Source organism: Gadus macrocephalus, chromosome 16 (assembly GCF_031168955.1).
Source record: "Gadus macrocephalus chromosome 16, ASM3116895v1".
NCBI lineage: Eukaryota > Metazoa > Chordata > Actinopteri > Gadiformes > Gadidae > Gadus > Gadus macrocephalus.
This window is the reverse complement of record NC_082397.1, coordinates 181,202-208,374: the sequence shown is the minus strand read 5'-3', so window position 1 is coordinate 208,374 and position 27,173 is coordinate 181,202. Positions and strand designations below refer to the sequence as shown.

At 47.6% G+C, this 27,173-nt stretch overlaps 1 protein-coding gene and 1 long non-coding RNA gene across 2 annotated transcripts in view; one reads left to right on the top strand and one right to left on the bottom strand.

The window, feature by feature from the left end:
- Positions 1 to 3,875: 3,875 nt before the first annotated feature.
- LOC132474451 (uncharacterized) lies at positions 3,876 to 5,445 on the bottom strand. The gene is made up of 4 exons (XR_009529659.1): positions 5,157 to 5,445; positions 4,865 to 4,955; positions 4,606 to 4,697; positions 3,876 to 4,421 (listed from the first exon to the last, which is right to left on the bottom strand). It is a non-coding gene; the product is annotated as an uncharacterized LOC132474451 (long non-coding RNA).
- Positions 5,446 to 8,839: 3,394 nt separating this feature from the next.
- Positions 8,840 to 27,173, top strand: part of dock10 (dedicator of cytokinesis 10) — an 82,673-nt gene continuing 64,339 nt past the window's right edge. Inside the window, exon 1 of the mRNA XM_060074263.1 lies at positions 8,840 to 9,185. Within this exon, the coding sequence (XP_059930246.1) occupies positions 9,075 to 9,185 (111 nt within the window). The 5' untranslated portion in view covers positions 8,840 to 9,074. The remainder of the gene's footprint in view (positions 9,186 to 27,173) is intronic.

Below are 27,173 nucleotides of genomic sequence, written 5' to 3'. Positions count from 1 at the left end.
CACAGTTGCAATAAAATGTCATTTTACTGAAAAATCGCTTTGTTTTTCATTGCATCACAAATCATAAAAACACTTACTGAAATGTCCATGAATTTCACTCAACTTACCAGGTTTTGACGGTTGTTTTAGATGTTTCCAATATCAGGAGCACGGTCGTAATGTTAGTTAACGCTAACAAAGTTAAAGTAAAAATGTTTACGGCGAGGCTACTTTACGGCCTGCCAACATAAAAAAAAAAAAAAAAAAACGCCAATGTCACTGTAAATATAGTTTTACACTACAGGTCTGACAGCTTGTTAGCTAGGTCTTGACAGAGATGGCTCAGACTAATTACATCAACAGCCTCAGCAGCTCAGACTGCACCGATTACCTGAACAAACTGGTCCTCAGCACTGGTGAGAAATTACCAGACCCATATAGTATTCCGAGTGAGGAATGGATTGCAGATATGTCCAAATGGCCAGCTATAACATGGCCCGACATATACAGTTATCTGATTGAGAAGCCTAGTGTGTACACTAAGGACAGTTTGCGTGCATACAAATCTTTGGACGCATATAATTATGTTCTTTGTGGTCATGTGCAAAACTTAAAATGTTTTGACACAAGTTCAGGGTTTTGCGCTTTGAGGGCAGGTGTCCTGCCCAGTCAGAGACAGGGACGAAAGGCAAAACCTTATGATGCCTGGGTGTACGTGCACAGGGATCTAGGGTACATCCTGACAGCTAACTGCACATGCATGGCAGGGTAAGTCTCACACAGCAGATATTGTGAGCTTCTGAATTCACTTACTTTTACTAATAGATCTATCCATCGCACCAGTCTTGCTTCTTGTTGCAGCCATGCTGCAGCCATCATGTGCCAGGTTGAGTTAACAGGGCGCAGACGCACCGAGGAGGAGGTCGCCTGCACTTCCCAACCAAACAAGTGGAAGGACATGTCCCGCAAAAGGGTTGAGCCACAAAAGTTGAAAAACATCAACTTCAGCCGACCAAAGCGACACCTGACTGAGCTGCCTGAAGTCCATCATACACCAACACCCCAAAACATACCAGGTAGCCTATGAGAGTGAACGCGCTGATACATGTGAACTATTACGCACAACCGTCCGCAGTGGATTGAATCTTCAGGAGAGTGACGGCTATTAGTCTATTATATATTGGTATAATTTAGGCAGTGTGCGAAATACCCCCCCCCCCCCCAAAAAAGAAATAAAAATAAAAGGCGATTGCAGAGGATAAGACAAAAGCCTCCCTCGTTCACGTCCTGACGTCTCTTGGACATATAAATGCATAAACCTCTGTATATTCTGTGTTTTTCCTCTCTTCAACTAATTGTTTCAGTTTTTGCCGGTGTCGGTCTGCAACGTGAAATCTGGTGCGCACCTGTTTCTCTCTCGCATACTCGCTCGCTCTCGATCCGCATATAAAAAATAAAAACTAGTGAGGAAGAAATAGGCCTACAAACCCCCCGAATATTGACGAGTATTTCGCACACTGAATTTATGTAATAATGCACAAATAATTTCACATTTTTTTCTGCAGGGATAAATTAAACGCAATATTTACAGATCAAGCATTTTAATAAAATCATAGCCTAAATGTTATTTTAAAATTGCTCCCTCTTATGTGACAATCCTTACAAATACATTTCCTCCTTCACTCAGCAATTACAACGGAAGATCTTCAGGCCCTCACAAACAATTGTCCAGAAGCTGCTATATTCACATCCATCAACACAGCTGCAGACTCGGACACAGACACAGCATCAGAATCAGGATGTGAACTACCTGAGCCCCTGACAGCCATGTTTGACCCATCTGCTAGGGACCTGTCGACAGCTGACCTCCAGGAGAAGTGTAAAAAGATCTATGAGAAAATGAGAGGGCAATGCACAACTGACAGACTAGAGCACCTACAGGATGTTACGAAAGAGCAGGCAAAGTGCACAACCTGGGGACTCCATAGAGTGGGCCGCGTAACTGGCAGCAATTTTCACAGAATTATTAAATGCAAAGACAGCTCAGCCGACAGTGTAATGAAACTGATCATGCAATACGATGCCACAGATCTTACTGTACCCGCTGTCATGTGGGGAAAGCAAATGGAGGACACAGCACGTAAAAATTATGAAACAGAAATGAAGAAAATACACATGAACTTTAATGTAAAAGCAGTGGGTCTAACAGTGAGAGCAGATGAGCCGTACCTGGCTGCTTCTCCTGTGACTGCTGTGGAACAGGCCTGCTAGAGATAAAGTGTCCATACAAGTACAGGGAGGGACTAGAGGGGTCAGAGACTGATGCATCCTTTTGCCTTGATGGAAACTATGACCTGCGACCCACCCACCCATATTACTCACAGATCCAGTTACAAATGTATGTTTCTCAAATGGACATGTGTGACTTCATGGTGTGGACGAAGACAAGCAGCATCATTTGCCGGCTACGGAGAAATGAGCCCTTTCTACAAGAAACTCTTCCCAAGGCTGAATCTTTCTTCATGGACCACCTCCTCCCAGAACTTGTCTGCCGCTGCAAAGACCCTGACCTGGCAGAAGAGATCAAATGTCTGTACTGCAAAAAGTGCTGATCAAGTGCACAGACTGCTGCCAACACTTTCACTATCCATGTGTGAACATTACCAGATACTCCAAAAAATGGAAATGTGGATGCAAATAGATACATCCAACAATGGTAAATACTGGATGCTGGACAACAGAATTTAAGAAAAAAATGATGTAATGAGCAAAGATGGATAGGTACACCTGACAAAATCTAACTGACTTCATTACTGTCAACACAACAACAAACAAACAACACATCTGACTCTTTAAGTGTTCTTTTTTTTCTTCTGAATGTACATTTACGTAAAATCACAAACAGCACTGATATATATTGTTCATCGCCAGAAAGAAGTGCAGTTTGAGTTCGGCAGACAATGATAATACTCAAAACTTAGTTGAAAGCTAGATTTTTTTTTTTTTTCCAGGTATAAATGTTAAATGAGTTCATATAGTATTAATTATGTACACTCATTCATTGTTGAGATGTACATTTAATTTTAATTGCATTGCCTTCAATATATTGCATTTACAACATTCAGTTCATGTTCAATATTTGCCATGTCAGCTTTAAACGCAGTTTCTCCATTATCATAAATAAATGAAATAGTTCTGCGTGCGTGGTTCTCAACCTTTTTGTACTCTGAATGATCCTGTCTGATCAAATTTAGTTATTCATAACTGTTATTAATTTTATAGTCAGAGAGAAAGAGAGTGATGAGTAAGTGAGAGAGACAGTGAGAGCAAGTAGTAAGTGACCACCATTGCCCTCATTAGCCCTTAAAAGCCTGACACAATCATGGAAAATAATGTACACCTCCTTGACTCTGAACACAGTTATCGCCGGGCCACCACAGCCCCCCTAAGGTTCGTAAGACCAGCACATATGGTCAAAATGTCGTCTAGCATATCGACTTGGCTGATGGGTATGACAGTGTTCAGTATCTTAAAGGTTTTAAGCTGACCAATAACTCGTTCCACATGTATGCGGACTCTTGACAACTGACGTGAAGTGTCAACACAAGAACCTGGCAACTGAGATTTCCCCTTCGTGAAACTTGGTATTCTTAATGTTGCTCCTACACTGGCCAAATCCTCTCTAACAAGGAAACCTCTATCTGCAAGGATCTCGTCACCATGCTCAAGTTTACCCAAAAAGGCAGAATCTAAAGTTATTACCTTGTCAGAGGCACGACCTCCCCACCCACTAGACAAAAAAGATATAGCTCCTGCTGGTGTGATTCCTATTAGATATTTCATTGTGTTTTGGTGCTTATAGTTTGACCAGGTTTCAGCCCTTGCTTTAAGATTGTGTGTTCTTTCTATAAAGACTTCAGTACAGTCTATAATACATCGACAATTCCTAAATTTGGGTTTAAAACACTTTGGCATGTTTGCTCTCACTGCATCCTTACTAGGCCACATTATCAAAGGTTTCACTATTGAGGACAACATGGGTATCCAGTCTCTTAGTATTTTTGATACAGTTGAGAATGGAAGCCCAAATCTGTAGGCAAGGTCTCTGTTGGTGAGTCCAAGTCTTACTTTCATTAGAACCAAAAGGAGGTGGTTCTCCCAACTTAACCCACCCTTAAGCATAAGTGTGCTTCTTTTTACAATATCCAGCAGCCACATAACCATTTGTAATGATTGTAAACCAGTAAAAAAAAATATTTTAGCATTTGTGTCTTTTATGGAATCAAACCCAAACTTGGACTGCTTCAGTTGCTCCTTCAGATGTTTTTTTTCTTCCTGTGTGGCATACAGTTCTCTTTTCAGAGCTTCATAATCATCACGGAGCTGGTTGTACTGCAGGTTGAGTTGGTGCATCTCTTTTCTGGACACAAACTTACATTCATCTACAACACAAAAAGGAGATAAATTAACTCATGTGCAACACATCAGCTTTCATACACAGACACACACACACAACACACAGACTATCTGTCTGGTTCTCTGTCACTCTACTCACCTGACCACCAACCAACCAATCAACCAACCAACCAACACAAACACACACTTAATAGTATGACTTGTGCATACCTTCAGAAGAATCTACAGTATCTGCTTCAGGCTGGCTTGTGGGGCAGGTAGCAGGGGCCTTATCTTCATCTCTTATTCTCTTTCTTTCATATCTAGGACAAACAAAGTAGAGTTAAGTTAAAAACCCAAAATAATCAACACATTAAGAGATAATACAATAACATAATAAAGAAAGACACACAAGAATATCTTATTTGCTCAGATAATTAACAAGCTACCAAGAAATTAGAAAATTTCAAATACATGACATGACACTGACCTTGCCACCTTTCCCGAGATGTCTCTGTTGCTGCTGTGTGAAAAAACGGATGGAACAAAATCTGGACTATCACAATCCATGGACGGTGACCCTGAGAAAAAGAATGAGATTAGCTATGCTTATTGTTTATTTTCACCTTTTTTAACCTATTTGCTAATTTACGTCAGTAGAAGACGGACAAATTTGTTGGCCAGTTAGTCAGTAAATCACACTAATATATCCTCATTAAGTATGGTAAAATCACACGCAGTCCTACTCATTATCCAGCTCATGTTGGAAAAGACAAACATACCAGAAACGAAGTGGGCGCTGCACAGACTCTCGCCGCCTTTAGGACCTTCGGGACCCCAATCCGCCCTTTTAATGGCCTGGAGCCACAATCTTCTTCTTCTCTTGGCAAAAGGATGAGATCCTCTCGGGATATTAAACAGTTTCCATCCATCCTTTTGCCGATTCGTGCAGTTTACAGCACAACAGCTCCTTGTCATTTTCGTTCTCCGCTGACTCCGCTGGTAAACAAATGACAAATGTCCCGCTTTCTGCCCCCTGGCTGCGCGCGCACATCTGCGATGACGTTGCACAGAAACCCTGACTGATATGACCATATCAACCGGTGTGCTGACTACTTGTACACAAGGGACCATTTGATTTTACTGTATAGATTTAGAGAAAATGTCGTTTGAAAAACGTACACATGCATATTCTCGCCTTAGCAAATTGCATTATGTCAGCACTTTGAGGTGAGCTATAGACCGAATTTCACATAAGTTCAGGCACTGACTGATATTACCATACTAACTGTTGTACTGACTACTTGTACACAAGGAACCATGTGATTTTACTGTATAGATTTGGAGAAAATGTCATTTGAAAAACGTACACATGCATATTCTCGCCTTTGCAAATTTGCATTATGTCAGCAATTTGAAGTGGGCTATAGACCGAATGTCACATAAGTTCAGGCACTGACTAATATGAACATACTAACTGTTGTACTGACTACTTGACCACAAGGAACCATTAGATTTTACTGTATAGATTTTGAGAAAATGTCATTTGAAAAACGTACACATGCATATTCTCGCCTTTGCAAATTTGCATTATGTCAGCATTATGTCAGCAAAACATTTGTCATTTGACGCGATCGCCCGTCTCGCGGGCAAATTTTTTTATTGTTTCGATTAAACAATTAAATACAATACAAATATAAAGTAAAAACAAGTGTTATCGCTATCTATCATAATACAGATAGCGATCCGCTATCTGTATTATGTTATTTCGTCGTTTGGAAACATGTTTTCTGCATCGCGTCGTCTGTTGCCGGGCAGGTTGTCAGGATGTAAACAAACGATGACGTAGGCCGGTACAATTTTCGCCCCCGGTACAATTTTAACGTGACAGCGGCCAACTTGCCACAGTCAGCTGTTCACCCATAACACTGTGTTGACTTGGTAGTGGTACATGTACTTTTTAAATAACCTTAACCACCTTGCTACATTTTCAAACGGTTTGTTTTGTTATAAACGTCAGAGATGTAGTTACGGCACTGCATACATGATACTGATGAATAATTATGTTAGATTCTAAAAAAATTGAAATGTTCTAAAATAGGTACAATATTATAACCACGTTAATAAGGTTTGTAAGAAACCAAACCGTTGGGAAAACGGTTGAAAATTTATGGTTATGGTTATTTATAAAGTACATACAGTACCACTACCAACACTATGCTATGGGTGAGCAGCTGACTGGCAAGATGTCCGCAAGTGCTGACATTCTAGACGCCGCCGTAGACAGCTAGTTTTCTATATGTCTACACACGTAGGTGAAGGGTTTTATTTTGAAAACGTTGCGAGATACCACCCAAAGGCTGTTTAGAGTAAAGGCGCACAAAGATTTTGTGTGACGGCTGGTTTAACCGCGGATGAACGAATGGCGGTGTCACGCCAAATTTGTACCGGGTGCCAAATTTGTACCGGCCACGTCATCAGCTGTCCATTGCCTGGCAACGGACAGCTGATTATGTAAGGGTTGTCCGTTGCCGGGCAGGTTTCAAAAAACATTCGCGCTCATGTTGCCAAAGACGGAATAACATAATCTGTTGCCAGGCAGATTTGGAGTGGATTACGTATGGATGACGCGCCCGGTACAAATTTGGCAGCCGGTACAAATTTAGCGTGACAGCGGCTCACTTGACCGCAGTGATGTGGACGGGCGTGGCGTTGTCACGTTAAAATTGTACCGGGGGCGAAAATTGTACCGGCCTACGTCATCAGTTGTTTACATCTTGACAACCTGCCTGGCAACAAATGACGCGATCGTCTGTTGCCGGGCAGGTTGCAAAAAACATTCGGGTCATGTTTCCAAAAGATGAAATAACATAATATAGATCACGGATCGCTAGATAACACTTGTTTTTACTTTATATTTGTATTGTATTTAATTGTTTAATCGAATAGCAACAGACGACGCGATCGTCTGTTGCCGGGAAACGGGCGATCGCGTCAAATGACGTAGGAAGGTTCTTGAACATTCGCGTCCTACGCCATTTGACGCGATCGCCCGTTTCCCGGCAACAGACGATCGCGTCGTCCCGGTACAATTTTAACGTGACAGCGTCAGATCCGAGATCCGAGTCGGTTCGCAGAGAATACTCGAACGCAGCATGAGTACCCGCCCCCTCCATGTGGACTGAGTGCCCGCCCCCTCCATGTAGGCTGGGCTCCGTCTGCGGGCTGCAGTCAGGGGCTTCTCGGAAAATGTACTGAAGTACAGTGACGAAGTCCTTGTACTTTGTTCCGTTCCATCCCTGCTAAATGTATTTAATGTATATAAATGTATATACACATGCTATCGGCCAATACTCACATGAGGTCTCAGCTTGGGATTTTGTTACGTAAACTCATAACTACTAATTTGAAAGTCCAATGTCCCGAATGGAATAGGAAGCTATTAGGTTTTACAATTATTGGCTTCAATTATATTTGAGTTTTTTATGAAATAAACGTATCATTATTGAAGGGTTCTTCAGTTTGCTTGTGATAATTTCTGCCTTTCACAAGCAATTCTAACGCTCTGGCGCCCTCTGTTGGACAGTAGACGAATGGACGTAACATGATTGCAGTACCACCATACGGACAGCAGAAGGCAACAGAGCTCCGTGTGATGCTCGACGGAATAAGACAGAGAGGCAGACAGACGTATTGAGATAATGGTTGATGCATCTATTGAATGGTTGATGGATTTAGTTTATAATTATATATTTTTCATTCCATATTTACCATATTGAAGATCTCTATAGGAAGAATGTCTAGTAGTATTCATTAGTAAATAGCCAGCCACATTGTGTCGCTGTTGGCCCATGTTCGTCCCTCCTCTCCTCGACGTCTCGCCATCCTGGCTTGTTCGTGAGCAGAATGCTGATTGATATGGTTGAAATTTTAAATGTCCACCGTAAGATTAACAACGTAACGTGGTCCTATTATGTCAGTTACATACATGTACCTGAACAAACGTTGAATAACCGAACAACGCCATTATTCAGTGATTCCTACATCAGGGATGATTGCGTTAAGGACAGCCAGCCATTAGTCAATAGGGCTCTAGTTGTAGGTTTATATATATATATATATATATGCAAAAAAAAAAAAAAAAAAAATATATATATATATATATATATATATTTCATGCATTTGTTCTACCATTGCAACATGCCTCTAAATAGTCGAGACGAATTCTCTCAGAATGCAAACCGCGTCTTACTAACCCTAACCCTTGCGTTTGTTATTGGACTGATCTTTTACACTGGGTTGATCAGTGACAACACAAGCGCTACAGCGCGCACACACACACACACACACGCACACACGCACACACGCACACACACGCACACACACACACACACACACACACACACACACACACACACACACACACACACACACGCACACGCACACGCACACAAATAGGCGCGTACATGTGAACGTGTAGCATGTATGGGCGCGCACCCGGGCAGTACAGTTTCTCGCTGAATAGGCACGCGCTGCGTGTGTAGAGAGATTGAGAGAGTGTGTGTGAGTGTCCGGGGCTGAAGCGGCAGGGAGCCCAGCAGACAGCAGCAGCAGCGGACGACGTAGCGCGTTGCTTTGAGGAGACAAGGCGGAGACATTTTCTTTCGTGCGACGGGACCGCTCGCCGCTTAGATGAAGAAATGGCCTCAGAATCCACCCGCAGATTTACCAAAAACCTGCTGAAGCCCGGTAGCGCTGCAGAGCTCCGACAGACGGCGTGCAGCGCCGTCAGGCTCTCCACCTCCACCACGGTGAGTAACGTGCATCGACTCAATGTGACGTGCCGGGGGGTCGAAGACCTGCCGCCACCTGTGGGCTACATCGGGGGGGGGGGGCGTTGGTGGTCCTCTGGGTCGGATATCTAGATGTTCATCATCCTTACTATCATCACAACCTTCACGTAGAGCACGGTGGTGACCGCGTCACACGGTCTGGGGGACCTGGGCTCTGGGGGACCCGGCTGGGGTCTGGGGGACCAGGGCTTAGGGGAACCCGGGGTCTGTTTGGTCTCTGACGGGTCGTGTGTGGAGCAGCAGGATGCTATCTCTAGCCGGGCTGTGAGGATATCACCAACGGTCATAAATACCACTGGTCCACCTTGGTGGGTTGGTCCTCCGTGTTGTTGTGGAGGGGGACGAGGTATACTGGACCTACGTGGTGATCATGGCACATTGCCTCGGGGATTAGGGGTCGGTAGTTCGCTGCCCGGCTCGCGGGAAGTGCCTAGTTTGGGTTCTGTATGACGTAGGCGTCGTAGGGAAACATCAGGCCAATGGTGCATCGGGAGTGATGGACGGAGGAACGGACACACGGAGGGAAATACGTCGAGAAAATTGAGGATTTATTAGAAATGGGTTGACGGTTGATGGTGTAAATGTTCACGTATAAAGGGTACTGCCGGATCTCGAGGGATCTCCGGTGGGTGTGTCGCGGCAGGATAAGATGCTTGCAGACGCAAAACATGAGATGAGGAGGAGGGGTAATCTAGGGAAAAAACATGTACACCGATTTGCACAAGCACACCCATGAGCATACACACACACAGGCCCACAAAAAGACCACAGGTACGTTTGAGTTGGGACTTATGCGTGTTAATTATGTCGATAAACTGTGTGTGTGTGAGGTCTTCTCCACAGTCCACTGGTTCATGTTAACGTGTGACTGGGCCAGAGCTCATATCATCAGACACGCTTACCTGCTACTGGGAGCACTGGGAGCCTGTACAGAGCAGGGTGGATGTGGTTCCAGTGACGTAGATCAGGGTGGATGTGTACCGGTGATGTAGATCAGGGTGGATGTGGTCCCAGTGACGTAGTTCAGGGTGGATGTGGTCCCAGTGAAGTAGATCAGGGTGGATGTGTCCCAGTGACGTAGATCAGGGTGGATGTGTCCCAGTGACGTAGATCAGGGTGGATGTGGTCCCAGGGAGGTGACGTAGGTCAGGGTGGATGTGTCCCAGTGACGTAGATCAGGGTGGATGTGTCCCAGTGACGTAGGTCAGGGTGGATGTGTCCCAGTGACGTAGGTCAGGGAGGTATCGGAGGGTGGAGTACCGCGGAAGAGGACGACTCCAGTGCGTACAGTAAAGGACTGAGGGACCAACTTTCTGATTGGGTTTTAGTTAGCTAATGAACAAAGCTCTAACAAATGGACCCAAAGCTTGCGTATTGATCTCCAATCGGCGGTTGACAGGCGGGGTGACGGTTGACCTATATCTCTAGGATCCTGAACGCTGCACTGCAGCACCCTTTGCATTGTGGGTAAGCGTGTCGCTCAGGGCCTCACAGCTGGACGTATGCTGGCCCCAGATGTTTGTTGCGGCCGAGAAACCACAAAATACGAATAATGCTTTATAAGTGAGGGAGGGAACAAAGTAGGAATCATTGTATTGAAAATGTCACAAACATCTGAAACCACGATGCAGAACCACGCAGGGGTGTGAAAAATAATCGATTCTTCGATGCACCGCGATTCTCTTGAGAACGATTCCGTCTCGATGCAGATAAATTAATAATCTGAATATTTATTTTTTTAAAGTATATCTATAATATATAGATTATATATTTATTTATATATTTTCTTTTTTGTTCCCCTGCTGCAACATTCTGTTCGCCAGAGAGGGATTATTTTAGTAATTAAAAAATTGTTTAATTTATCTTCAGTGTATATTGGCCAATCTGATTTGTCTTGACACGATTGCGATTCAGCCTACGCATAGCGTGCGCGCAAACTCACAGCCAGACACAAGAACTCCTTCTAATTCAAGAGCAGCTTTTTCTTTAACGACATAGAAAAGAAAGATTAGAAAGAAAAGAAAACTGAAACCTATTTTTTTGCATACTTCCATATTGTGTTGTCATGCAAGCTGTATGGATTATTGCATTGTTCATAGGAAGTCATATTTGTGACAAAACGCTTTTCTCTAATAAAATATTAGATAAATTAATTCATCTGTTGATGTCTTTAATGATCATCACAAAAGTAGGAAGTGATTGGCAAACTCTGAGTAGCAAACTCAGATGTATATATAAGTTTCACGGATGGAAATGTACAAAAAATTATTTCATCGAGATGCATCGATAATCGTTTTAGAATTGAATCGTTGACCTCATAATCGGAATCGAATCGTAAGGTGCCAAGAGTTTCCCTTCCCTAAACCACGCACATGGCTACATTACATGGTGTCCAATATCAGACCTCGACCCAAATGACACGTTGACAAGATTCAAAGCCTAACGATTGGAGTAACGACACAAAGTGTAAAAGTGAGAACATCAACATTCAGGGCGTTTTTTAAATGTGATTGACGTTACATTTAGCAGCCGCTTTTATCCAAAGCGACTTACGTTGAGTCCATTTGTCAGAAGTAAACGAAACAATATGGCTGTCTAGGTTAACCCACTCCCCGTACAGAGCAGAAGCAGCACCACCATCACTAGGTTAACCCATTCCCCGTACAGAGCAGAAGCAGCACCACCATCACTAGGTTAACCCACTCCCCGTACAGAGCAGAAGCAGCACCACCATCACTAGGTTAACCCACTCCCCGTACAGAGCAGAAGCAGCACCACCCATCACTAGGTTAACCCACTCCCCGTACAGAGCAGAAGCAGCACCACCATCACTAGGTTAACCCACTCCCCGTACAGAGCAGAAGCAGCACAACCATCACTAGGTTAACCCACTCCCCGTACAGAGCAGAAGCAGCACCACCATCACTAGGTTAACCCACTCCCCGTACAGAGCAGAAGCAGCACCACCATCACTAGGTTAACCCACTCCCTGTACAGAGCAGAAGCAGCACCACCCATCACTAGGTTAACCCATTCCCCGTACAGAGCAGAAGCAGCGAGGGTACGATGCTACACCCTGCTAGGTGCTGCCGCTGTGGGCCTGCCCCGACCTCGTTGTGTGGTCTGGTGTCGCTCCGCAGCCTGGGTCCGCTCTGGATGTGAGGGCATTGTGGAGCTCAGGGCTGCCCACCAGTCACCGGACCCGGCCCCCCAACAAAGAGAACAGAGAGGCTGCTCTGTGCTGCGCTGCACTGGACAGACGCAAGGCTCTCCTCCCCCAGCGTAGAGGGGGGTGTGTGTGTGTGTGTGTGTGTGTGTGTGTGTGTGTGTGTGTGTGTGTGTGTGTGTGTGTGTGTGTGTGTGTGTGTGTGTGTGTGTGTGTGTGTGTGTGTGTGTGTGTGTGTGTGTGTGTGTGTGGTGTTGGTGTGCACGTCACTACGTGGCTACGCCCATATGGTGTACCCACAGCCCGTCGCTCTGAGGCTCCTCCCCCTCCGGGCGCCGGCTTATCCATACGGTGCATAACAGGGTTTGTTGCCATAGCAACCTGACGGTGTACGTCTCAGGGTTCCACAAGGACTGTCTGCACAGATAGAGGCCGAGGGCTCGCCTACGGCCAGAGCGCCGCTGTGGGAGGCTGATGACCACGCCGTACTGTCTGTCCCAGGATGGGAGGGCCGGTGACGGATGTCCCGATCCGATATTTGGATCGGATCGGCCGCCGATATTAGCAAAAAATGCATATCAATATCGGATCGGCCTGCACGGGAAAATCCCGATCCGGACTCCCGATCCAGTTTGTTTTCAAAACTCCGGTCCATGTAGGTAATCCATTCCATTCCGTTTTTTTCAGCTTTTCCCCCCAAATCCGGTCCGCGTTGTTCAGCACACCTAGCGCACACCGAGTGACCTCTCCAGCATCCCACTTGTCTGTGCATGTCCCACTAAGGATTTAAAGTTATTGATAAAAATGCCAATTCAGTGTGTGTGTGGTAATTTGACTATTTTCTACTCAGGTTTTGTGTGTGTTGCTTTTATATATAATGTTATATTGTTTACAATATTGTTTACACTCTTGTTGTTCAAGAACAGAGCACTGATGCCAATTCAGTGTGTGTGTGGTAATTTGACTATTTATTATTTTGTCTATTTTGTGTTTATTTAACCCTGAATAAACAGGTCAGCTTCTCATTAATTCAATTCAATTCAAAGTGTTTATTGTCATATGCATAAATGAGACGTTCTCAGTTGTGCAATGAAATTCTTCCTTTGTTTCCACAGACTGAATGCCAAGATTTTTTTTTACAAGATAGATAGAACAAATAATTCATTTAAGTTAAAATAAATAAATAAATAAATAAATAAAACGGAATGGTGCAAATCCAAGAAAGCCAAAGTGCGTGAGCAAAATGTAAACAGCTGCGGCAGTCCTGAGGTAGAATACTCCTTAACAACAGACTCCTATCTGTTGTTAAGGAGTCTGAGGGCAGTGGGGAAGAAAGTTCTTGAGTCTTGAAGTTTTGGACTTCATACTTCTATACCTCCGTCCTGAGGGTAGAAGTGTAAACAGTCCATGCTGGGGGTGGGTGGGGTCCTTGAGTGGCAGCTCTCCTGTGGACTCTGCAGTGGTAGATGCTCTGCAGAGAGGGCAGTGGGGTTCGACTACCAACTATTGTGGATTATTCAAACTAACCTAATTAAGTTGGCTAGTTGTTCTTAAGAGTAAAACCCTTTTCAACATGAGTAGTACAACAAAATAAGTAAATATCTTTAATCTTTAATACATGCTTGGATCGGCCGGTATCGGTATCGGCCGATGCTAAAAGCTACAATATCGGTATCGGATCGGAAGTGCAAAAAGCTGGATCGGGACATCCCGGCTGTTCTATACTCTGTCATTCTGTTTGAAGATATGCAAAGATAGATTAATAGGACAGTCGGCATCAACTAGTTTCGGGCAAAATGTGTGAAAAAAGGAAGTCAATCTGAAGCACCAATCTGTTCAGTTTAAAACCGCGTGTTGACCTCCCAGGGGCTGTGTTTGAGTCGTGGCCTGATGACACTAAAGGCCTGGAATAGCCAGTGGACACACACACACACACACACACACACACACACACACACACACACACACACACACACACACACACACACACACACACACACAGTGCCATCATATTGACAGAAGGTTGTGGGTTTTCAGTGGCCCCTCCGCGCCACGTCCACAATATCCACAGTTACTAATATTTTCTCGGGGGTTCAGGATTATGTGTTCATCTACAGCTCAGTGTTCCTCTCAGTGTTCCTCTCTCAGTGTTCCTCTACAGCTCAGTGTTCCTCTCTCAGTGTTCCTCTACAGCTCAGTGTTCCTCTCTGTGTTCCTCTACAGCTCAGTGTTCCTCTCTCAGTGTTCCTCTACAGCTCAGTGTTCCTCTCTCAGTGTTCCTCTCTCGGTGTTCCTCTCTCGGTGTTCCTCTACAGCTCAGTGTTCCTCTCTCGGTGTTCCTCTCTCGGTGTTCCTCTCTCGGTGTTCCTCTGTGTTCCTCTCTCAGTGTTCCTCTCTCAGTGTTCCTCTCTCAGTGTTCCTCTCTCAGTGTTCCTCTCTGTGTTCCTCTACAGCTCATTGTTCCTCTCTCAGTGTTCCTCTCTCTGTGTTCCTCTCTGTGTTCCTCTCTGTGTTCCTCTACAGCTCATTGTTCCTCTCTCTGTGTTCCTCTCTGTGTTCCTCTCTGTGTTCCTCTCTGTGTTCCTCTCTCAGTGTTCCTCTCTCAGTGTTCCTCTCTGTGTTCCTCTCTCAGTGTTCCTCTCTCAGTGTTCCTCTCTGTGTTCCTCTACAGCTCATTGTTCCTCTCTCAGTGTTCCTCTCTCAGTGTTCCTCTCTGTGTTCCTCTCTGTGTTCCTCTACAGCTCATTGTTCCTCTCTCAGTGTTCCTCTCTCTGTGTTCCTCTCTGTGTTCCTCTCTGTGTTCCTCTCTCAGTGTTCCTCTCTGTGTTCCTCTCTCAGTGTTCCTCTCTCAGTGTTCCTCTCTCAGTGTTCCTCTCTCAGTGTTCCTCTCTCAGTGTTCCTCTACAGCTCAGTGTTCCTGAGCTGTACCCACGCGTGCGTGCGTGCGGGCGGGCGGGCGGGCGGGCGGGCGGGCGGGCGGCATTGTAGCCGGAAGCGGAATTGATTTAAACTAGTCGTTACATTTTTTTTGTGGAAAATGAAATTCAGAGCCCTGAACATGAATCAACCTGAAGGAGCAGAGCAGGTGGGTCTGCTCTACCCGGACCAGACCAGGTGGGCTCTACCTGGACCGGACCAGGTGGGCTCTACCCGGACCAGACCAGGTGGGCTCTACCCGGACCAGACCAGGTGGGCTCTACCTGGACCGGACCAGGTGGGGTCTACCTGGACCGGACCAGGTGGGCTCTACCTGGACCAGACCAGGTGGGCTCTACCCGGACCAGACCAGGTGGGCTCTACCTGGACCGGACCAGGTGGGCTCTACCTGGACCGGACCAGGTGGGCTCTACCTGTTCCATGTTCCGTTACAGGGTTTAGTGGGAGTGCAGCAGCTGCCTCATCTCATCAAATCACCGGCGAAGCACCAAGACTTGTAGCCCCTGACGGTGAACACAAACGCTCGGAGCTCCTCCTAATCCCACGTCGTGCTGATAACCGATGGTCCCAGTGGTAGGAACGATTATTGATAATTACTCTCCCTCACTAGCCGTGCCTCTGTTACCATGGCTACAGAGAAAGGTCAATTAGGACGGAATTCTAACCAGGAAGCTGTTGTCGTATCGCCGTCTCCTATCGCTGCTCCTCCTCACTGTCTGTCTGCCGTAATCTGGTCCATCACGCTTCGGACACTGGCTAATCTCAAGTCCATTTAGCTCATTTCCTGGGTTTTACTGCTATCCGAAACGGGCGTCTTTAGCGATCTGAATCTGGGTTTATCCGGATGCTGGCTGTTCAATCTGAGGAACGGGAAACCACTGCTTCTTCTTCATCATGGATTTGGTATTGAGTAAATCTGGTAGACTGGTGGTAGTCTGAAGAAACATTTGGTGTGTGTGTGTGTGTGTGTGTGTGTGTGTGTGTGTGTGTGTGTGTGTGTGTGTGTGTGTGTGTGTGTGTGTGTGTGTGTGTGTGTGTGTGTGTGTGTGTGTGTGTGTGTGTGTGTGTGTGTGTGTGTGTGTGTGTGTACAAAGCGGTAGCAGGAATAAACCCAGCCTGGGAGCAGGGCTGCTTTCTCCTGAATGAATTGGTGTTGGAAAGCTTCGCCAGCTGGACGGTATAATGAACAACACAAAGTCAATGTGGGGGATAGCCACAGCAGGATTGGGGAAAGAGAACTATGATATTCATTTGGTTATCTTTTGTTGTTTTCTTTCTTCCTACAATTTCTAAAGCACAATATTAAAGATGTTGGTGTGTCAATGCATTCAACTAAATTGTATTCAATATTTATTGTAATGCAACCTTGTGCAGTTGGTTTGGGCAACTGGCAGTACATTTCACGCCAACTTTTGTAGACAGACGTAAAGGTGTGTGTGTGTGTGTGTGTGTGGGGGGGGGGGTCTTTGTGTGGTTCTGTGTAGGGTTCCCCTCCCAGAAGGCTAACAGCAGAAGGCATGCGCTGCAGTGTGTCGGTTCCTCAGCCCACTGCTGCCTGCTGCTGGTTTCTCCTGGAGAAGAAGGAGACATGTCCGACTGACCCAGGCTCAGCTCTCTGTGTGTGTGGAGGGTTGATGGCACTAGCTTCTCTTAGATAGGTTGGACCCCCTCCTGGAGATACAGTGGACCCCCTTCTGGAGATACAGTGGACCCCCTCCTGGAGATACAGTGGACCCCCTCCTGGAGATACAGTGGACCCCCTTCTGGAGATACAGTGGACCCCCTCCTGGAGATACAGTGGACCCCCTCCTGGAGATACAGTGGACCCCCTTCTGGAGATACAGTGGACCCCCTCCTGGAGATACAGTGGACTCCTTCTGGAGATACAGTGGACCCCCTCCTGGAGATACAGTGGACCCCCTCCTGGAGATACAGTGGACTCCTTCTGGAGATACAGTGGACCCCCTCCTGGAGATACAGTGGACTCCTCCTGGAGATACAGTGGACTCCTTCTGGAGATACAGTGGACCCCCTTCTGGAGATACAGTGGACCCCCTTCTGGAGATACAGTGGACCCCCTTCTGGAGATACAGTGGACCCCCTCCTGGAGATACAGTGGACTCCTTCTGGAGATACAGTGGACTCCTTCTGGAGATACAGTGGACCCCCTCCTGGAGATACAGTGGACCCCCTCCTGGAGATACAGTGGACCCCCTCCTGGAGATACAGTGGACCCCCTCCTGGAGATACGGTGGACTCCTTCTGGAGATACAGTGGACCCCCTCCTGGAGATACAGTGGACTCCTCCTGGAGATACAGTGGACTCCTTCTGGAGATACAGTGGACCCCCTCCTGGAGATACAGTGGACCCCCTCCTGGAGATACAGTGGACCCCCTCCTGGAGATACAGTGGACCCCCTCCTGGAGATACAGTGGACCCCCTCCTGGAGACACAGTGGACCCCCTTCTGGAGATAGAGTGGACCCCCTCCTGGAGATACAGTGGACTCCTTCTGGAGATACAGTGGACCCCCTCCTGGAGATACAGTGGATCCCCTCCTGGAGATACAGTGGACCCCCTTCTGGAGATACAGTGGACTCCTTCTGGAGATACAGTGGACCCCCTCCTGGAGATACAGTGGACCCCCTTCTGGATATACAGTGGACTCCTTCTGAAGATACAGTGGACCCCCTTCTGGAGATACAGTGGATTCCTCCTGGAGATACAGTGGACCCCCTTCTGGAGAAACAGTGGATTCCTTCTGGAGATACAGTGGACCCCCTTCTGGAGATACAGTGGACCCCCTCCTGGAGATACAGTGGACCCCCTTCTGGAGACATAGTGGACTCCTTCTGGAGATACAGTGGACTCCTTCTGGAGATACAGTGGATTCCTCCTGGAGATACAGTGGACCCCCTTCTGGAGATACAGTGGATTCCTCCTGGAGATACAGTGGACCCCCTTCTGGAGATACAGTGGATTCCTTCTGGAGATACAGTGGACCCCCTTCTGGAGACATAGTGGACTCCTTCTGGAGATACAGTGGACTCCTTCTGGAGATATAGTGGACTCCTTCTGGAGACACAGTGGACTCCTCCTGGAGATACAGTGGATTCCTTCTGGAGATACAGTGGACCCCCTTCTGGAGATACAGTGGATTCCTTCTGGAGATACAGTGGAGCCCCTTCTGGAGACATAGTGGACTCCTTCTGGAGACACAGTGGACTCCTTCTGGAGATACAGTGGACTCCTTATGGAGATACAGTCGTTGTAGTATCTTCTCCTCCTGAGAGGACACGGTTCTCCTCTGCTCCTGCTCTTTTTACTTTCTCTCGCGCTGAAAGTAATGATCAGTTTTTGTAGCTGTCGGTTTTTAATTGTTGAGTTATTCTATTGATTCATTCTTAAGTCTAGGAAATGTCATGGTTTTGTTTTCCATTATCAATCATATTTCATAGATGGGGGGGGGGGGCTGTCTTTGAGGGGCGGCACGGTCCTGTCTCGGGGCTCAATGGGCCCTCTGTCTGTTGCTGGGGTGATCTCAGCGTGTGTGTTTGTTTACATGCTGTGTGTTGGTGTCCGGAGCGAGCCGCCGGCTAGACGGACGTATGATGAATGCGGGGCTTATCTTTGTTCAAACGGTACGGTAACTGTTGGTACGGTAACTGTTTGTTTGCTGTTGGTACGGTAACTGTTTGTTTGCTGTCGGTACGGTAACTGTTGGTACGGTAACTGTTTGTTTGCTGTCGGTACGGTAACTGTCGGTACGGTAACTGTTTGTTTGCTGTCGGTACGGTAACTGTCGGTACGGTAACTGTTTGTTTGCTGTCGGTACGGTAACAGTTTATTCACTGTCGGTACGGTAACTGTTGGTACGGTAACTGTTGGTACGGTAACTGTTTATTCACTGTCGGTACGTGTGCGCGTTGGGTTGAGGTTTGTTTGTCTCTCTTAGGAGCAGAGAGAGAGATCCCCGCAGACACCACTCGGACTGTATGTTCACAATAGGCTCTGTGGAGAGGTTTCATAGCCGCTGAACTGCTCCATTTAGAGCGCCCGGCCTCTCAGCATTCACCGCCTCTCACTCTCTGCTTCTCTCTCACTCTGCCTCCTTCACTCTCTGCTTCTCTCTCACTCTGCCTCCTTCACTCTCTGTTTCTCTCTCACTCTGCCTCCTTCACTCTCTGTTTCTCTCTCACTCTGCCTCCTTCACTCTCTGTTTCTCTCTCACTCTGCCTCCTTCACTCTCTGTTTCTCTCTCACTCTGCCTCCTTCACTCTCTGTTTCTCTCGCACTGCCTGCCTCTCTCTCACTCTGCCTCTCTCTCTCTCTCTGCCTCCCTCTCTCTCACTCTGCCCCTCTCTCTCTCTCTCTCTGCCTCCCTCTCTCTCTCACTCTGCCTCCCTCTCTCTCTCTCTGCCTCCCTCTCTCTCACTCTCCCTCTCTCTCATTCTGCCTCCCTCTCTCTCACTCTTCCTCCCTCTCTCTCACTCTGTCTCTCTCACTCTGCCTCCCTCTCTCTCACTCTGCCTCTCTCTCTCACTCTGCCTCCCTCTCTCTCACTCTGCCTCCCTCTCTCTCACTCTGCCTCCCTCTCTCTCACTCTGCCTCTCTCTCTCTCACTCTCACTCTGCCTCTCTCTCTCTCACTCTGCCTCTCACTCTGCCTCATCCTCTCTCTCTCTCACTCTCACTCTCACTCTCACTCTCACTCTCACTCTGCCTCCCTCTCTCTCACTCTGCCTCCCTCTCTCTCACTCTGCCTTGTGTCCCTTCTCTCATTCTTCGTCCATCTCTTGCTTTCATTGTGTGTACATATCTCTAGCTGACTGTTTGTACCTCTCTGTCTCTGTGTGTGTTGTGTATTTTGCGTTACTACCCACAGACAGGGTGACCTCCTTGACCCCAATAGATGGGGACGTCCCCCCCAGGCCTGAGGGGCCACTCTGAGTGGACTAAGAATAGTCACATGCTCGGGAACGGCAGTGTTCCGTCTCTTCTTCTGCAGCATTCCACCGTAGGAGGCATGAATATGCCACATGCCTCTATGAAAGCCCTCCGCCTGACCACACACACACACACACACACACACACACACACACACACACACACACACCCTGTAGTGCTTTCTGCCAGCCAGTGTGGCTCCTTGAAGCCGCGGGCTGGGGGAGAGATGGTGAGCACCCTTATCTGCCACTGAGATAAGGAGGTCGAGGAGAGCAGCCCCCCTACGGGAGCGTGCTGCCCCTAGTGGTGGAACCGGTGAAGTGTCTGAGGGGCTCGTGGTCTGCCTTTCAGAGTAGGGATGTGAAGGAGGCTGCACTTCTACTGTGGAAGTTTTAATCAGTAATGAAACTGTTGAGCTGCTGAGCTTAGACGACAGGTAGTCGTCTAAGCTCACCCAACACACGCATGCAACACCCCCCAGCCGTGCGTTGTACTGGGGGGGGTCCGTTGCGAACCACACGGTCCCTCAAAGTCCAGAGGCGGCGGGGAGAGGGAGGTGGACTTCATTCAAGATGTCAGCTTGCCGCCGCATGAACCATCAGACCAATAAAGGGGAGCCTCTCTGGCGTGTGTTCCAACACAAATGTACCAGAACCCAAACCACGGTGGTCAGGAGACAATGGAGCGGGCGGCCATGTGGTCATACCGCCAGTGGAGACAGCGCTCTGTTGTTTCTATGGCAGATGAGTAATGTGTGTGTGTGTGTGTGTGTGTGTGTGTGTGAGGGAGGGAGGGAGGCGTGTGCGGAGCGGTAGGAGGACGGGACGGGGGTGAGCTACTGGTACTGGTCGTCATGGTGACGTAAAGTAATAATAATACATAGCATTTATATTGCGCTTTTCCAAATGCTCAAAGACACTTCACAATAGCAGCTAAATAATACTAAATAAAAAAACAAAACAAAACAAACAAAAAAAACCGAGATCTTAAAGGTTAAAAGCAAGGGTGAGAAAATATGTTGGCATTGAGGATGTCGTTGGGGAGGGCATTCCAGAGGGCGGGGGCGGCTGCAGCTCAGTCTCCCCAGGACCGGAGGTCGTCCTGATGGGGTGCAGGAGGTTGGCATCGGCGGACCTGAGACAACGGGGAGGGGTATGGCGGTGGAGAAGGTCTGAGAAGTAGGGGTGCGCCAGGTTGTTGAGGGCGTTGAAGGTGAGTAGTATTTTGAAATCAATCCGGTATTTGACGGGAAGCCAGTGGAGGTCTTGGAGGACAGGGGTGTGGACTGAGCGGTGGGTGGATGGGAGCATACGGGCTGCAGAGTTTCTCACATATTGCATTTTATTAAGGATGTGTTTTGATGAGCCATATAGGATGGATAAGTAATGACAGTAATCAAGGCGGGATGAAATGAATGCGTGGACCCGAGTTTCGGGGGCTGAGATTGATAGGGAAGGACGGAGACGAGTGATGTTCCTGAGGTGGAAGAAGGCTGTTTTTGTAATCTGGTTTATATGGGGGAGGAATGAGCGGGAGTCAGAAGTCAGAAGGCTTTCAACAGTGGCTCTGTAATACCCAGCAGTGCTTGTGTATTACTGAAACATCGGTGCACCAGTTTGAATTATTGTAGCAACACAGACCTCCGCCTGAAGACTTCCCACTCAGGCTTTGGTCGCGGTCGGCTCTGATGAAGTGATATCCAGGTAATTCCACAGCTGAATCCGAGATGTCAGCTTTCAGCCAGGTCTCGTGGAATACGAAAGCCGCATTCCTGTTGAAATCATTCTTTTTCCATAACGGAAGATTCAGCTCGTCGCTTTTGTTGCTGAGAGAGAGCGCACGTTGGAAAGGCAGACTGCAGGGAGAGCAGCTCGGTGGCCCCGCTTCCTCCACCTGTAGAGAGCCGGCTCTCCCCCCTCGAGGTCTGCTACGTTGGTGGACCCTTGCCGCTGAGTTTGCAGTAACATCGGCAGAATCCAGGATATCGGGGATCAAGCTTGCAGGCATTGATCCCCTAAATTTCATGAGCATATCTCGATCGTAGCTAAGATGCATAATACAAAAACAGCGAGACAATCAAAAAAAAAAAAAAAAAAAAAGCACTGAAACCCCACGGCTGCCCTGCCTCGTGAGAGGCACCACCTGAAACTATGAAAAGGAAAGATATGTCGGTAGAGGTGGTGTAAATGTCTATGGAGGGGGTGTATGTGTCTATAGAGGTGGTGTTCATGTCTATAGAGGTGGTGTTCATGTCTATAGAGGTGGTGTTCATGTCTATAGAGGTGGTGTTCATGTCTATAGAGGTGGTGTTCATGTCTAAAGAGGTGGTGTACATGTATATAGAGGTGGTGTACATGTATATAGAGGTGGTGTACATGTATATAGAGGTGGTGTACGTGTCTATAGAGGGGGTGTACGTGTCTATAGAGGTGGTGTATGTGTCTATAGAGGTGGTGTATGTGTCTATAGAGGTGGTGTATGTGTCTATAGAGGTGGTGTATGTGTCTATAGAGGTGGTGTATGTGTCTATAGAGGGGGTGTATGTGTCTATAGAGGGGGTGTACGTGTCTAAAGAGGTGGTGTTCATGTCTAAAGAGGTGGTGTTCATGTCTAAAGAGGTGGTGTTCATGTCTAAAGAGGTGGTGTTCATGTCTAAAGAGGTGGTGTATGTGTCTATAGAGGTGGTGTATGTGTCTATAGAGGGGGTGTATGTGTCTATAGAGGTGGTGTATGTGTCTATAGAGGTGGTGTATGTGTCTATAGAGGTGGTGCTCATGTCTATAGAGGTGGTGTATGTGTCTATAGAGGTGGTGCTCATGTCTTTAGAGGTGGTGTATGTGTCTATAGAGGTGGTGCTCATGTCTTTAGAGGTGGTGTATGTGTCTATAGAGGTGGTGTACGTGTCTATAGAGGTGGTGTACGTGTCTATAGAGGTGGTGTATGTGTCTATAGAGGTGGTGTATGTGTCTATAGAGGGGGTGTATGTGTCTATAGAGGTGGTGCTCATGTCTTTAGAGGTGGTGTATGTGTCTATAGAGGTGGTGTACGTGTCGATAGAGGTGGTGTACGTGTCTATAGAGGGGGTGTTCGTGTCTACAGAGGTGGTGTAAGAGTCTATAGAGTGTACGTTTCTATAGAGGTGGTGTATGTGTCTATAGAGGTGGTGTATGTGTCTACTATGGATGGAATCTTTCAGAAATCCCCCATAATGTGAATCTAAACTTACTAAACTTATAAATATAAGAATATGAGTCACTGAGTCCCAACCAGTGAGTGAAAAATAAGTCACACTTGACTTATTTTTTTTTTATTCACGCTGACCGATTATATCAGATCGGTCAGCGTTTTGAAAACAGGACTTTCTCTTTCATGTCAGTCAAGAGGTTAAATAAAGGCTAGGGGCGGGGCCAAAGATATTGTATGGAAGCTAAAGACCTCCCACTTCCCTCCCCCAACCTCCCCCACTCTGTCCCCCTCGGCCCCTGGTCTCCTCTAGTCCTCCAGACCTCCCCCACTCTGTCCCCCTCGGCCCCTGGTCTCCTCTAGTCCTCCAGACCTCCCCCACTCTGTCCCCCTCGGCCCCTGGTCTCCTCTAGTCCTCCAGACCTCCCCCACTCTGTCCCCCTCGGCCCCTGGTCTCCTCTAGTCCTCCAGACCTCCCCCACTCTGTCCCCCTCAGCCCCTGGTCTCCTCTAGTCCTCCAGACCTCCCCCACTCTGTCCCCCTCGGCCCCTGGTCTCCTCTAGTCCTTCAGCTCGGGGTTACACACCTTTTCATGGCTTCCTGCTCTGAACAAACAGGGGACGCCTGTACGCTCAACACCCTTGGCTCAGGGCTCAAAACACTGGCCCTAGAGCTCAAACACTGGCCCTAGAGCTCAAACACTGGCCCTAGAGCTCAAACACTGGCCCTAGAGCTCAAAACACTGGCCCTAGAGCTCAAACACTCAGACCCTCCAGGATTTCGCGATGTTGCGCTTTGCAACTTCAACGCAACATCAACCAATCACCGCAAATTGAGGGCGGTGTCGCAATTTTAACCAACAACCGCAACTTTCCCGCAAATTTGACCAATCAGTGGTGTCGTCTTGAACTGACGTCGACACTCTACCTTCCGCCTTACTTCCGTGTTTACTACTTCAAGCGATTCAAGCATTCATGCAGCATGTCCAACGTTTCACACTTGCCCAGTTGCCCATCAAAATAACTGTGACAGATCGTGAAAAGGGGTCGGCTTAGCTCAGGAGGTAGAGCAGTTGTCTTGTAACCGAAAGGCTGCTAGTTCATTCCCCAGCTCCTCCTAGCTGAGTGTTGATGTGTCCCTCAGCGAGACACTTAACCCTAACTGCTGCTGACGAGCTGGCTGTCGCCTTGCATGGTTCACTCTGCCGTCGGTGTGTCAATGTGTGTATTAAACGATGTAAGTCGCTTTGGATAAATGCGTCTGCTAAATGCCCTACTTGTAAATTGTAAAAGCAATATTCTACATGAAAGCAGGGGGAAATTATTTTGCACTGCATGCAATATTGTGGTGGAACATAAGCGGAAATCTTCCATTGATAAGCATTTTGCCACCGCGAAACATAACTACAGAACTGCAGGCAGGACGTCAGACGACGAGGCAGATCACTATGACACAGGCTGCTGCATCCAACTCAATTGCCAGCGCAGAAAGAATCTAGAATCAATTATTCATAGGACCAATTCTCAGTGTTTTTGCTCTTTTAATTAATGTTTTTTTTCAGTAATAACTTAATATTTAACAAATTGCTCGGGGGAAATTGCAGTAATAACTCAATATTTAACATCAGGTAAATCACAACTTTTATCGCAGATTTCGCTTCATCTTGCACTGTAATCGCAACAAAAACATAAAAAATTCTGCAACTTTCATCGCAACTTTTTGGAAAAGCTAACACAACATCAGGCATTTTAGGCCGCAACAATCTCAGAAAAGGCCCGCGAAATACTGGAGGGACTGAACCCTGGGCTTAGAGCTCAAACACTGTCCCTAGAGCTGAAACCCTGGGCTTAGAGCTCAAACACTGTCCCTAGAGCTGAAACCCTGGGCTTAGAGCTCAAACACTGTCCCTAGAGCTGAAACCCTGGGCTTATAGCTCAAACACTGTCCCTAGAGCTGAAACCCTGGGCTTAGAGCTCAAACACTGTCCCTAGAGCTGAAACCCTGGGCTTAGAGCTCAAACACTGTCCCTAGAGCTGAAACCCTGGGCTTAGAGCTCAAACACTGTCCCTAGAGCTGAAACCCTGGGCTTAGAGCTCAAACACTGTCCCTAGAGCTGAAACCCTGGGCTTAGAGCTCAAACACTGTCCCTAGAGCTGAAACCCTGGGCTTAGAGCTCAAACACTGTCCCTAGAGCTGAAACCCTGGGCTTATAGCTCAAACACTGTCCCTAGAGCTGAAACCCTGGGCTTAGAGCTCAAACACTGTCCCTCGAGCTGAAACCCTGGGCTTAGAGCTCAAACACTGTCCCTAGTGCTGAAACCCTGGGCTTAGAGCTCAAACACTGTCCCTAGAGCTGAAACACTGGGCTTAGAGCTCAGACACTGGGCTTAGAGCTCAAACACTGAGCTAAGAGCTCAAACACTGGGCTAAGAGCTGAAACACTGGGCTAAGAGCTCAAACACTTGGTTTCGAGCTCAAACACTGGTCTTAGAGCGAGAACACGGGGGGGGGGGGGGGGGGGGGTCAGGGCCCTCCTCCCTCTAATGCAGTTCACATCCGAGGCACTAGATGGCGTCGGTCGTGTTGGTGTAACTCCACTCACTGCCTGGTGCCTCAGAGGAAGAGCACAGATAAAGCAGCACCCTGATTGGTTCATTAGCTCTATGCTCCCTGGCCTCTCTGGAGGAGAGTCTCTGCTCCCTCTTAGAGAGACATAGAGTTACACATTAGTGACGTTGAAATGTGGTATCCACCCTTGCGCTTATTACTGGGTCTTATTTCCTGTGTGTGTGTGTGTGTGTGTGTGTGTGTGTGTGTGTGTGTGTGTGTGTGTGTGTGTGTGTGTGTGTGTGTGTGTGTGTGTGTGTGTGTGTGTGTGTGTGTGTGTGTGTGTGTGTGTGTGTGTGGGCCACGGTTGTGTTTCATAGGTTTTGTTGCACAGAGAGGAGAAGGATGTGCTTTTGCAGCGGGAGGTTTAATCAGAAGCATGGCAGAGACACAGTGGGCACTCCCAGACAGGACGCACACGCATACGCTGAGAGAGAGAAAGAGAGGGGGGGAGAGAGCGAGAGGGAGAGACAGAGAGAGAGACGGGGAGAGAGAGAGAGAGAGAGACATAAATATATATCCGGGCCAGTTTGCAGAAAGCCCCGGCGCTGTTGAGTGACAGCACGGCTCTCCTGTTGTGGTTGCCATGGGAACAGGGGAGTGTTCTCCCCGTCAACTCAGCCGAGCGTCAGTCTCACCCTAGCCCTACCACATGAGAGAGAGAGAATTATACTTTGTGCAATGAAGACAAAATAACCAAAACGCCAGCCATCATGACTGCTGGCCCATTCTAATGGGTGCACTGGTATGCCTGGCTCCTCCCCTTGCTGCTCTGCATGCGGCGGTGTAGCGGGGGCGGCGTTGCCATGGCGGCGAGTGGGACTCAGCCACAGCAGCTGGGAGGCATTAACTCCACAACCAAGCCTGCTCGGCCCATGTGACGCGTGATGTCATCCTGGACACGCTCAGACTCACCCAGCCAATCACAAAACAAGTCCCGAACCGTGCACATACACACACAAGCATACCCAGGCACACATGTTGCAGAGAGTCCTGCAGCGCTCCGTTAGCGCAGAGAGCCCTGCAGCGTTCCAGCGCTCCGTTAGCTCAGAGAGCCCTGCAGCGCTCCGTTAGCGCAGAGAGCCCTGCAGCGCTCCGTTAGCGCAG